This window comes from Hemitrygon akajei, chromosome 15, assembly GCF_048418815.1.
Source record: "Hemitrygon akajei chromosome 15, sHemAka1.3, whole genome shotgun sequence".
Taxonomy (NCBI): domain Eukaryota; kingdom Metazoa; phylum Chordata; class Chondrichthyes; order Myliobatiformes; family Dasyatidae; genus Hemitrygon; species Hemitrygon akajei.
Genome location: NC_133138.1, coordinates 4,579,136 through 4,593,162, shown reverse-complemented (window position 1 = coordinate 4,593,162; position 14,027 = coordinate 4,579,136). Strand labels below are relative to the sequence as shown.

General features: G+C 41.3%; 1 protein-coding gene across 1 annotated transcript in view; it reads right to left on the bottom strand.

The window, feature by feature from the left end:
* Positions 1 to 4,020: 4,020 nt before the first annotated feature.
* canx (calnexin) overlaps positions 4,021 to 14,027 on the bottom strand; it is a 59,555-nt gene continuing 49,548 nt past the window's right edge. The window contains exons 13-15 of the mRNA XM_073067081.1: positions 13,448 to 13,574; positions 11,632 to 11,747; positions 4,021 to 6,714 (exon numbers count right to left, since the gene is read on the bottom strand). Of these exons, the coding sequence (XP_072923182.1) occupies positions 6,676 to 6,714; positions 11,632 to 11,747; positions 13,448 to 13,574 (282 nt within the window). The 3' untranslated portion in view covers positions 4,021 to 6,675. The remainder of the gene's footprint in view (positions 6,715 to 11,631; positions 11,748 to 13,447; positions 13,575 to 14,027) is intronic.

Below are 14,027 nucleotides of genomic sequence, written 5' to 3'. Positions count from 1 at the left end.
AGGCGGGTCCTCTTGCCAACGGACGGACCCCCAGGCCAATCGGTGGGAAGGAGGTGGGCGTTGAAGCCTCCTCATTTGATGGGGCGGGGGTGGAAAAGAGCCAAGTCAATGGGATTTTCAAGAGATGCCCGATAGCTACTAAACCCCGCCTCTCGACAAAGTTGAGTGACAGTTTGATCGATCACTCAGAGGGGGAGCTGACAGGTTTCAGCCAATCCGCTTGGGATTGCTGAGCGGCTGCTGCCCATTCGGTCGAGCGCTCGGAGTTGAACGACAAGAAGCAGAACCAATCAGGTCTGAAGAAGGGTCTCGGCCCGAAACGTCGACTGTACTCTTTTCCAATGGATGCTGCCTGGCCTGCTGAGTTCCTTCAGCATTTTGTGTGTTGCTTGGACTTTCAACATCTACAGATTTTTCTCTTGTTTGAGGTCAAATTATTGGTAGATTCGAATGAACGAGCGCCCAATCATAGCGTATATCTGGCGGTATGTCTTTCCGAAATAGAGATTTAAAGTTCAGCTCATAATGATCACTAGACTTTACATTCCAGTTACATTCCTTCAAATTGTCAAAGTTAATTAGAGACTTAAAGCTTTTCATATCCGACTTATTGGGCCCCATTTGTGGGCTCTCCTGACGTCAATGAGCGACATCAGGACTGACCAGTTGGCACACGAATATCTACACGCGTTGGGCCAATCACCGCGGGGACACAAGTTGTTTTAAAGTTAGGTTTGCCGAAGTCACGGAAGCGAATTCAAAGTTTGTTTTTGATTGTTTAAATCCAGATCCAGCCCAACCCTTCCTCCCTATAAAAGAAATTGCCGGGTCGGACCTTAACCAATGGATTCAATATGCTTTCCATGACGTATTTGATAAAGTTTGCCTAAGTTTGGAAATGAGAGTTGGACACTAGCAGGAAATAGGAATGAAAGACTGGTTTGGGCGAGGAAAGTGGACTTACCCAAGAGAGGTGCTGGGAACACTTCTCCTGGTGTTAGCTGGAACACAAGGAGTAGGTCAGGGAGTCGCTGGAGTTCAGAATTTTTTTGGGGGGTGGGGGAAGAGAGGAAAGAATCTCATTAAAACCTACCAAATATTAAAAGGCCTAGATAGGGTGGTCACGGATACGTTTCCTATAGTGGGAGAGTGTATGATCAAGAATAGAAAATCGTCCCTGAGAACAGAGACGGTGAGTAATTTCTTTAGCCAGACGGTGGTGAATCTGTGGAATTCATTGCCACTGACAGCTGCGGAGCCAAGTCATTGCGTATATTTAAAGCGGAGGTTAATAGGTTCTTGATTAGTCTGAGTGTCAAAGGTTATGGGGACAATGGGGTTGAGAGGGATAATAAATCAACCATAATGGAACGGTGGAGCATACTCGATGGGCCAGCTTGCCTGATACTGCTCCTAAGATAGAGGCAAAGATTAAAGTTATTGTGGGATTCTGCAGTATTACACAAATCATATTGTGAGATAAGGAAATGGGAGAGATGCTAAAATACTAGTGAAAAATTAGCATTTGAGAGATTATTAGCACAGAATAATGAACGATGCACTAGTTATATCCTCAGAATTCCATAGATTATAAAATACCTCCCACAGACTGGAAGATTACAAATTCAACCATATCATTTAAGGGGAGAGACAGCAAATTTAGAAAATAAAGGCAGTCAACATGATTTTTCAAAAGAGAAACTATACTTGACAAACAGTATTTTTAAGTGATTATGGTCAATTTGAATTCATGACAAATATGTCTAATAGGTTTTTTTGTGCTATGTTTTTATGACCACCAGGAACAAGTTTATTAAACAAAATTAGTACATTGAATTGAAGATAGCATCCTGGCCTGGATTAGTTATAGACAGATCTGGTAGGCTGGCAAGGCAGCGTAAGAGTTGGACTATTGCTTTACAGCACCTGTGTCAGGGTTCGATTCCCACCATTGTCTGTAGAGTTTATCCATTCTCCTGTGAATTTCCAAAGATTTACAGGCAAGTTGTGGTTATGCTATGCTGGTCCCAGTACAGTGACACTTGCAGGCTGCCGCCAGCACATTCCCAAACTGTTGTTGGCAACACAAATTATGCATTTCACTATCTTTTGATGTACATGTGATAAATAAAGCCTATTAATCTTTTAAATCTTAAGTTCCCTTCTGGGGAAGTGGAGGGACCACAGGGATTGATGCTGGGGGCCACATCAATTCATAATATATTTGAAAACCTCTGCTCAGATTACCTTGCAACCTCCCAGTTTCTGGACAATCACAACTTCTCCAGTCTATCTACACACACTGAAGACTCTATATTCTGTATTTCAGAGTAAAGGTCTTCGGAAACCTCTCCCATCTTTGCTGTAGTGCCTAGAAATGGACACAACCCTCAAAGTTATGGTATAATTTAAAACGTAACAGTGCAGGTCCTTTGGCCTATGATGTGCTGACCTTTTAACTTACCCCAAAATCAATCTGATCCTTCCCTCCTATATTTCCCTCCATTTTTTAATCATTCACATGCCACATTGTTCTGTGCCTACGTGCCCAAAATGCTGCTGCTAGTTTTTTCATTGTGTACCTGTACCTCATTGTACTCAAGCTCATCGCAATAAACACAATGTACATACGAAAACAGCTTTATTTCATTAGCTTGAGAATTGGTATATCACCGAAGGCTGAGAAATTTCTACAGCTGTGCCATGGAGAGCATTCTAAAAGATTCACCATCTGGTAGAAACCACCGCACAGGATGAGGAAAAAAACTGCAGAAAGTTGCAAACTCAGCTCCATCATTGGCAAGACTCTCCCCAGCTTCAACATTAAGGACCCTCATCATTACCATCAAGGAAGTGGTAGTACAGGAACCTGAAGATACACCCAATGTTTTAGGAACAACTTCCCCTCCACATTAGATTTCTGAGTGGACGATGAACCCGTGTACACTAGCTCTTTATTGCAAAAAATTAGAATTGTCACATTTATATCAAAACAAGGTGAAATATGCCTCTCCACAGATGCTGCCTGACACACTATATTTATGCATTTTAAATCTTAGATTCTCAACATGTGATTTTTTCTTTTACTACTTGTTAACTTAATTTTCTGTCCAAACTGGTACAGCCTTTTTTTTATTCCATGGCGTCCATCTTGCTGACAAGTCGTAACAGATGTTTACCTCCTCACTTTATTTGACCAAAAAAAATACTCATGTTGCTCTTAAATCCATGCTCTTTCTTAAATAAAGTTTTTTTAAAACTTTCCCCACAGCCAAGGTTAAACTGTGGTATGTAGTCGCCAGGGTTACCCTACACCCTTCTGCTTTGAAAACTGCCAGTGTTACAGCATTGTTTGTCAAGCACCACTCTCTAATATGTATTTGACAGAATGTGGTTAGAGACTAAAAATCCACCCCAGCTTTTCTCAGGACATGCATGGTACTGTAGCAGTTAGCGTAACGCTATTACAGCACCAGTGGCCTGTTTGTTTGCCTTGTGATTGTGTGGGTTTCCGCTAGGTGCCCTGGTTTCCTCCCACATTCTAGACATATGGGTTAGCAGGTTAATTGGTCACATGGGTGGACTTGCTGGGGTAGAAGAGGCTGTTACTATCCCATTACTGGTCCATCTAAGCTGCACAGTGCACCGCCGCACAACAAATGAAATGCTCGCACGCATATAGCTTTTGTTGCCACAGTTTTCAGGCCACATAAAAATTTCCTGCTCAGAGTAATAGTTGGCCCACGCAGTTCTAGAAAAAACTAGAGGGAATGTTGTTTGCCATATCTCTAAAACTTAAAAAAAAAAATTAAACTTTAGATCCATCACACACAGAACATTACTTATTACGAACCTCACTGGTATCTACACTTTATTGGCCATTTATCAGTTCCTGCCCTCACTGCTTTTCTGGCAATGGGCTCAGATCCCTGCTAGGTGGAGAAAGTTAAGGCACAGAAACAAAAAAGTCAAAACCAAACATTAATGTATGGATGTCTGCATAATGAAGGAGGCCAAACATGTGTTTTAATTAATATTTTAGTTGCAGGAATCATTTAAATCACATGATCTTGAACTTGCATTCCTGTAAGGAATGTACTCAAGCATAACTTAATCTGGGATACAAACAGAGTCAATTTTATCTAATACCAATCTCTATACATAATCAGCATTTTTAAAACTTATAAAACATCTCTGAAGATCATTGTGTGCTACTGCTGAACCATCAGGGGGTTAGTATGTCTACACAACTCAAGTCATCCATCCAATAGAATGGAGATCCTTCAAGCTAGGTGGCAAAAGTATATAATATCTTTCTTTTTTTAAAAAGTGAACATTAGACCTCAAATTATAAATTGACAACATTGTACAGAAAATAGTGAATTGAAATAAAAGTGAACTTTTTCCAACTCAAAAAGCATATTTAACTGGAGATCATGGAGATCAGACTTGCCAAATATTGCTTGTTGCAATCCACTGTTCAAAAGTTTCACACAGTTACAAACCATTCACAAGAAAGTTGAAGGATCTGTCTTATTATACTTGTGTACAGTAAGGTAGCTTGTGAACATGAGAAAGATGGCATTTAACCTTTAGCTGGTATATTAAAACCTTGGTGTTTATGAGTTTTGAAATCCTCCCTTGGGTATTTTAATTGGAAATTACACTGGCATTCAACAACGGTAATAAGACTTTAATGGTGACAGTCAGATAGTCTTCGCACTATCTGAGCTTCTTCATTTAGAACTTTCAACTGCTTATAAAAGCAGAGTGAAAAATATATAGCCAGAAAGCTCAATAGATGCCTTAAACACCAAAGTACATATTCAAAAGGTAGAGTCATGACATGATCTAATTAAAAAGCCTCCATTTATGTTCTGGGCATCCTACAGGACAATGGAGTAGCTTTTCTGTTTTCACTGTGACTGTCAAGGCCACATTTTCCATTTCTTCTCAAACACAAAACTACCAATATTACAGTAACTTTAGCATATCCCCAGTCAGAATAAAACACTACGAACTCTACAAATGATTACAGTTCATAATTACCCAAAATTAAACCAGACAAATTAAATATTTATGGAGCTCAGCCAGGGAGGGGAGAGGGTGGCAGGTTTGCTACAAGTACTGTAGTTAATTGAGTTAGATCCCTTCAATGAACTTCAAATGGCAGCAGCAAAAAGAAAAAAATGTAGACAATTCAGTGCAGTAGAACATGGTCAGCAGGAAATGCTTGAGAGCAAAGACCACACTGCTCTTATAACTCAGCAAGAGGGACTGGGAACTGGAATAGAAATATGTAAATACACAATGAATATTTCCTGATATAAACTGGTATTACTATGTGCTTGCTATCATTAGATGTGCCTGAAAATTTCACCCAGGTGAGAGGTATATTGGTCTAATCTACATCAACATACCCTTTCTCCCCCTACTAAAGGATTTCATCAATATGCCTCCAAGATACTGCACAAAAAAGTGACAGAAGCTTTGAAAGTGAATTACATATTGAGAGGAAAAGGAAAAAGTACAGTAGCTCAGGTGGGACTGTCACCAAGAATTTTAAAATACAAATGTTACACCACACTGGCACCATGTGTTGCATTATTTTTATGTTAAGTATCTTCTAATCATCTAGGTAGTCATTACTTTTATCATAATGGTGTGATACAGACAAACCAAGTTCCACAATGAAAAGACAGTGTTTATCTGTGCATGCTTAGCCATGTATTATAAAATTAATACTGTTCAATGCTTTTCTGTGGGATTATTTAACTTTCTACCTAACCCCCATTCCCTCCCACCTCAGATAGATTTAAAGATCTAAAATCTTTTCAACTCTGAAAGGAAAGAGGGCAAAGTGGACGTGGAGGGAAAAGGGCGGTGTGACAATAGATCAAAACAGGACGATAACAGTACTGGTTTCAGATTGGGGAGATGCAAATTCTTCCTCCCACATTTTCATGATGAGGAAGTGAGGGAGTTGGTTTGACGGAGAGCTGATGGGAAGGCTGGTACAGGTCAATAAAGCTGGCATATTAAGCTTCTGCTAACTGCTCCGATAAGGATGATGCAGGAACAAGTTCAAGACTGATTAGGATGTGTAATGGAAATGGACTCAATCCACATTAACCTCCCTATTCCAGATACTATCAGGACACAAAACTAGGAAGCATTTCTGTTGGAATTAACAGGATTTCATTTTAGGACTTTTTGCAAAAGTGGTCAATGCAAATACAACATTGCCTGCAGTTAAAGCTAGTAACATGATATAGAGTGCCAGTAGATTGCCCACACACACCACTCATTCGATCGTCTGGGCTGGCTTTTTGCAGTAGGGCAAAGACCTGAATAAACATTTCTAAAATTTAGCAAGCCTGAAATCTAATTGACAATTACCAGGAACTTAACAAACATAGTTTTTAGACTGTAAGTAAGCAGGAATTTGTTTCTACCTTCGTGCATACATAAAGCACATTTCAATTTAGATTTCAGCCCTCACTGAACACATACGATAACCTGGTCTAGCTAGTGTTTGGTCAGTATGGTTTTTATTGTTGCGCGTACTTTTTCTTCATGTAATCCTGTAAAAAGTTCAGCTCTCAAATCCCAGAAATGATGGTCTCGCCTTTGATATCCAAAGTCATGCCCAAATGATATTATGACAGTAACATCTCAGTCATTCCGTGGCTCTGCATTGGCACTGTCCATCTTCTGTAACAAAAAAAACATGAATTAACATAGAATTCAGGCAGATAAGAATCAGAGGCACTGAGTGAATATGCATTTGGAAGCCACATTTTGGGCCTCATGGTTTGGTCTTAAAAGACAAGCACTATAGTAAAAGCTGCCGAGAGGATCAGTGGGGTCTCCCCCTCAATTGTTGAGGACTGTTGCAGACGAAGGGCCCAAAGCATTGTTGAGGATCCCTACCACCCATTGCACAATTTCTTTGACCCACTACCATCAGGAAGGAGGTACAGGAGCATCAGGACTAGGACTGCCAGACTAGGTAACAGCTTCTTCCCTCAGGCTGTGAGACTAATGAATACCCTGTCACCACTGAGATCTTGTCACTGGGACGACGAACTGTTCACTGTACACCTATGCTGTGTACTATATGCACTTCTAATTATATTTTATTACCTTGTAATATTTTGTTTTATGTGCTGTGATGTGTTTTGTGGGTCTGGAGAAATGTTTCATTTGACTGTATATATGTAGTCAGATGACAATTAACTTGAACTTATAGCAAAGCAATCCAAATATTAAAGAAACCCAGATTCCGTAACATCTATTTATGGGATGCAACTCGGTGCCCCTAAACTGCCCAGGCCAATAAGCAATTCCTTACCCTCAACATGGTTTGTTGAACGATTCAATCATTCCTGCACTTCAACTTATGAACACGAGAAACAGAACGCAGTTTTGTGGAGTTGAGGATGTTCCTCGTCATCAGCTCCAACATCATAATGTTTTAGCTACTGACTTTTAGTTTTTTTTTAAATTTCTTTTTAAGTTTAGAGAAACAGCATGGAATAAGCTATTCTGGCCCTTTCAGCTGCTCCCGATTTAACCCAAGGAAATGACCAATTAACTTACTATTATGTCTTTGAACGATGGGTGGAAACTGGAATACCCAGAGGAAACCCAAGCATTCCATGAGGAGGATGTACAAATTGCTTACAGATGATGTTGGAATTGAACTTTGAACGCTGATGCCCTGAAATGTTACGGCATTGCACTAACCACTACACTGCGATTGTCCTCTATGAGCAGAAAACAGTATTACAAAAGCCTCCGATGAACAAAGGGGCAATGATGGCACAATTTCCATCAAAAATGTAACTCATTATAGAAATTCGCACCACAGAAGGTAGCCTGGGGTTTAAAAAAAAACAGGCTCTCATTGGACAGCTACTACCATTCTGTTTTTGAACATATTGGCCAAAACACTAATCATTATGGTTTAGCAACACCATGGCTACTTTATTGTCACCAAACAATTGATACTAGGCATACAATCATCACAGTGATATTTGATTCTGCGCTTCTCGCTCCCTGAAGTACAAATCAAAGTAAATAAAAATTTAAATTATAAATCATAATTAGAAAATAGAAAAGGGAAGTACGGTAGTGCAAGTCAGGTCCGGATATTTGGAAGGTACGGCCGAGATCCGGGTCAGAATCTGTTCAGTAGTCTTATCACAGTTGGAAAGAAATTGTTCCCAAATCTGGCCGTACAAATCTTCAAGCTCCTGAATCTTCTCCCGGAGGGAAGAGGGACAAAAAGTGTGTTGGCTGGGTGGGTCGTGTCCTCGATTATCCTGGCAGCACTGGTCCGACAGCGTGCGGTGTAAAGCGAGTCCAAAGATGGAAGATTGGTTTGTGTGATGTGCTGGGCTATGTTCATGATCTTCTGCAGCTTCTTCCGGTCTTGGACAGGACAACTTCCATACCAGGTTGTGATGCACCCTAGAAGAATGCTTCCTACAGTGCACCGATAAAAATTAGTGAGGGTTTTAGGGGACAGGCCAAATTTCTTCAGCTTTCTCAGGAAGTAAAGGTACTGGTGGGCCTTCTTGGCAGTGGACTCTGCTTGGTTAAACCAAGTCAGGTCATTTGTGATATTCACCCCGAGGAACTTAAAGCTTTTGACCTGTTCCACCTGCGCACCACCGATGTAGATGGGGTCATGCGGTCCACTACTCCTTCTGAAGTCAACAACCAATTCCTTCGTCTTGCTGACGTTGAGGGATAAGTTATTGTCTTCGCACTATGCCACCAGGTTCTTAATTTCCTCTCTGTATTCAGACTCCTCATTACCCAAGATACGGCCTACAATTGCGGTGTCATCAGCAAACTTATATATTGAATTCGACGGAAACTTGGCTACACAATCATGGGTGTACAGTGAGTACAGCAGGGGGCTGAGTACACAGCCTTGTGGTGATTGTAGAGGAGAGCTTGTCCCCTTTTTTTTAAAAAAACAGCCTGGGTCCTGTCTGTGAGGAAGTTGAAGATCCAGCTGCAGATCTGAGTGCTAAGACCCAGGTTCTGGAGCTTAGGAATCAGTTTATTTGGAATGATGGTATTAAAGGCAGAGCTGTAGTCGATGAAAAGGAGCCTTACATATGCGTCTTTATTCCCCACGTGTTCTAAGGAGGAATGTAGTGTCAGCGAGATGGCATCTGCCGTCTTGGGTTGCAGGATGGAAATAAGTCTCTTCCAAAGGAGGTGGAAGGCACTCCTTCCCTCTGCTAGCCTGTAGGTCATCCTTGGGCAAGGTGTAGCACCTGCTTAGCCCCCCAAACAGGGTCATATGAAGCCAAGGGAGCAGATGGCGGATGGTCATATGAATAAACTGGTGCACATCACAAGTCCTGGTTATGCAACCACTGATGCTAGGCAGACAATCTCTGAAGAGTATTGATAATGACTGGGGTCACCCATCTTGTAATGGCAAACCACTTATGTAGAAAAATTTGCCAAGAACAATAATGCTCATGAGACCATGATCACCCATATTATGATGGCGACTACTTAGCACTGAAATGTTGTATTTTTGCTTTAATTGTGTTCTTTCTTGCAAGTATCCTGCACAATTTATATTTACAAATAAGAGAAAAATCTACAAATGCTGAAAATACAAGCAACACTAAAACGCTGGATGAACTCAGCAGGCCAGACAGCATCTATGGATAAGAGTACAGCTGACATTTGAGGCCGAGACCCTGTGGCAAGACTTGTTTTTGTCCTATGACTTCCGTTTATCTGATCCTGAGAAGCTGTGAGGCTGCTGCAAGCAAGTTTTTCATTGCACCTGTGCACACATTGACTTGTGCAGATGACAATAAACCTCACTTTTATCTTCAGGTGGACCTACCTCCCATTTCTTGACCTAAAGCGTTGCAGTTTATGGTTTGGAGTGGTCACCCAGATAAAAATACAATTAATTTCCATTTCGTCAAGCAGCATGTTCTACACACTCACTGAAGTGAAAACCTGTTCCAATCCCCTTTAGTTCCTCTACTATGGCCCCTAGTTACTCACCTCCAAGGGGGAATGGGCATTTTATTCATTCCTTAGTTTTTTTGACTATTGACTTCCCACATGTATCAAAGCTTGCACTGTTATAAAGAACATCAAGCAGTGCAGGCCCTTCAGTCTATGATGATCTGATGACCTTTTAACCCTACAAATCTAACCCTTCCCTCCTTCAAAACCCTCCATTCTTCATCCATGTGCCTATCTTAAAGTCTCTCTAATCCCCTTAATATATCTGCCTCTATCACCACTCCTGGCAGTGTGTTCCCCACACCCAGCACTCTGTAAACAAACATACTTCTGACATCCCGATACTTTCCTCTAATCAATTCTGAATGGATAATAACCCCATGAAATCTACCTATTTCTCTTTTGCACTATAATTAATTTTTTAAATTCTATTTCTTAACATAATTCATTGTATATTTTATGTATTGCACTGTACCATTGCCACGAAACAACATACTTCATGGCGTGTGTCAGTGATAATTAATCTAATTCTGAACACCTTAAAGTTATACCTTTTAGCATTAACCAATTCTGCCTGAACAAAATGTCTCTGGCTCTCCACTTGATCTATGTTTCTTACAACGTACACATCCTGCAGACTCACTTTCAAACCCTCAACAACTCACATTCTCATTATTATTTATTTGCACAATTTGTCCCCTTCTGCACATTGGTTTTCCTAAATTCTTTTGTATTTTACTTTTCTGTTTCCTTGTTGTTATAGCCAGCGACTCGTAATAGGGACAAGCTCCCACTACCTATTAAATGCTCCCAATGGCGTGCCACTCAAATAGCCTCTGAAAACCAAGTCCAGCTTCAGGCCTTTACACGTGCCTTAGCTACTAAGCCCAACAGAACCATTTCTACTGACAGGAGAAAAGACAAAGGCAGGTTACTGGCACCTCAAAACCAGTCGCTTCAGGCAAATGGGAATCATCAGCTGTGGTTAGCAGCTCACCTAAAAGGAGGAAAACTCTGATCTCAAACCTCTAATGCCTTGCTGCTATACCGACTCATGGGAAGGCTTCAGTAGTAAACCCAGAGCTAGGGTCCCTAGTGTAGTCCTACGATGAGACTGGCAACTTCTGCGATGCTGCTGGTGTCAAACTGTATAGGTCTTTGCCATTCCTTTAGGTTTATCAGATGTGTGGAGGGGGGAGCTTGCTACAGGGGCAACAGCTTGCTCTACATATTGTACTGCCTTGGCTTTGCATATCTAGACAGCTAGGACACAACATCCATGGTCAACTCTGACCAGAGGCCTCATCTTTATTTTTCTGTAAATGCCTGCAAGAACATAAATATCAAGGCAGTATATTGTGACATATGTACTTTGATGATAAATTAACTCAAGTTTGTAGATAGGTTAGTGGGGCTGGCTGGTCTCAACTCAATTCCTAACTTCACCAAATCGAATATCAAGTCAACTATCACTGTAAAAGAATCAGGGCTATCAGACAATATCGTTTTACTCTTCAGGATTTAAAAAAAATCCCAATTATAGATATAAATATTCCCACTGCAAACTAAATCAAGTTTCTTCTCTACATCTCCACAACAGTTCAGGTGACTTACTTCATCATCATGCTCTGCGCTTGGCTTCTCCCTTGTCCCCTTCTGCTCCTCCTCATCCTCATCCTGGCTGGCATTTTCCACAGCATCCTCGGTATCATTATTCTGCTTCTCTTCAGCTATGATGTCAAAGCACACTCATTAATGCAAACTTATAACTGCACATCAGCAGTAAACAAGGAGCTTGTATACCATGTGGAAATTAAACACTTCATATCCCTAGAATCAACATTTATTTGGTCAAGTTGATATCGTAACCAATTACCCAAACACAGAGATGCTTCCATTATTTACACCTAGTTGAAGTCAATTTTTAACTTCACATATTCCACCTACATTTCTTGATTGTACCAGTTTTTTTTAAAAAAATCATTTAATTCCCAGCTTCTGCTCCACTAAGCACTTCATTATTTTATTTAGAGAAACAGCTTCCGGGGTTTCACAGCCCTGTGGACGGGCTGATTCTAAGCCGGCACTGCAGGCTGAAGCATCACGGGAGAGAACGGAACATCGGGAATGGTGTCAGAGGCTTTATACTTAGCAAGCCACGCTCTCTCTCTCTCTCATTGGTGGTGAGAGGTTGTCAATTCTCCAGAGAACTCAGGGCAAAAAAAGCATCGCGGCAGGTTTTTCAACACTGTAAATTAGTGAGTTGTTTTATTATGTCTTCTCCTCTCGCTGAGAAAGGGGACACTTTTTGTCTGTATTAGGGAGAGAGTCTGTGGCATGTCGAATTGTCACAAGAACGATTAGCTTTTGTTAAATTGCAGATCATTGTCTTTATTGCAATACTTAAGTGGGTGGAGGGCAATGCTGCTTTTTTGCAGAAGTTGGTAAGCATGGGGGGGTCGTTGCTTTGCTACTGTTTGTGCATGGATGGAGTGGGGGGGCTCTGGGGTTCTAACATTTTAACTGTCGCTCATTCTTTGGGGCACTCTTCTGTTTTTGTGGAGGTCTGCGAAGAACAAGAATTTCAGGCTGTGTATTGCATTCATTTCCCTGATAGTAAACGGAACTATTGAACAGGCCCTTCAAACCAGTGAGGTGCACTGTCCAGCAAACTACAATTTAACCCTAACCTAATCACAGGGAAATTTACAACGACCAATTAACCTACCAACCGGTACGCCTTTGGACCATGACAGGAAACCGAAGCACCCAGTGGAAACCCACACATGGGGAAGGACATACAAATGTTCTTAGAGCGAGCTAATGTTTAATTCTGACACCCCGAGCTTTAATGTGTCATGCAAACTGCTATTACTGTGGTGCAAGAGTTAGAGAGAGTGACAGGACAGAAACAGGCCCAACATATTCTTGCCAACCATCAACCACCCATTTACACCATCCCCATTCCACTGCCCTTAGAAGTGAGAAGAGGAGGAACGCCATTAGCCAGAGGTTATTGAATCAGTGGAATTCATTGCCAAATTGCCCATAAAACATTGGCCTATGTTTTATGATCAAATATTTAAAGCAGAAGTAGATAGTTCCTTGATTAATCTGGGCGTACAAGGTTATGGGGAGAAGGCAGGAGAATGGGGTTGCGAGGGAAAATAAATCGCCCTCTCTGCAGCTTCCACATCCTTCCTATAATGAAATGACCAGAACTGAACACATGGATCCTACAGAAATGTTATGACTGCTACATGCATAGGAAAGGTGGGGCCAACTTGGATGGGTTGGACTGAAGGGTCTGTTTCTGTGCTGTATTACTGACTCTAGAAATGTACAACATACACAGCAAGATCCAATTTGTAATGCCTCTACTTATCCCCTGCACTGGTTCCACTTCCAAAAGTAAATTGGGATTTCTTACTTATCTTTTCTTCTTCTGTATCATTTTTCTCTTCTTCCTCCTTCTGCTCTTCTTTCTCCTCTCCCTCTTCATCCTTTACATCAGGTTGTGGAGCATCAGTCTTTTTGTACTCTGCAGCAGCATCTTTCTGCAAGAACATAATTAACACAATTCAGTTAACATTGCACCAAGCACAGCGGTAAAAAGTCTGAACCACAACCAGCTACAAAACCAGGAGGCAAGTCCTAGGGTAACCGGGGTGCAGTGTCTGCCATTATCTGGGGTAACCGGGGTGCAGTGTTTCCCACTATCTGGGGTGCAGTGTTTCCCACTATCTGGGGTGCAGTGTTTCCCACTATCTGGGGTAACTGGGGTGCAGTGCCCAAGACTAAAGCAGATTGAGGAACTGAGAAGAACCACAATGTCAAAAAGATTAAAGCTTTACATGATCTGATGGGCATCAATAGCCAAATGTGGTTTGACTAAATAGACAGAATAGCCATCTGAAAATCCAAAGACATCAACCTTACAGGTGATCCTCCATCTCAAAACTAATTTTCTACCAGATCTTCACATGCCTGCAAGATCAAGAAGGACCCCA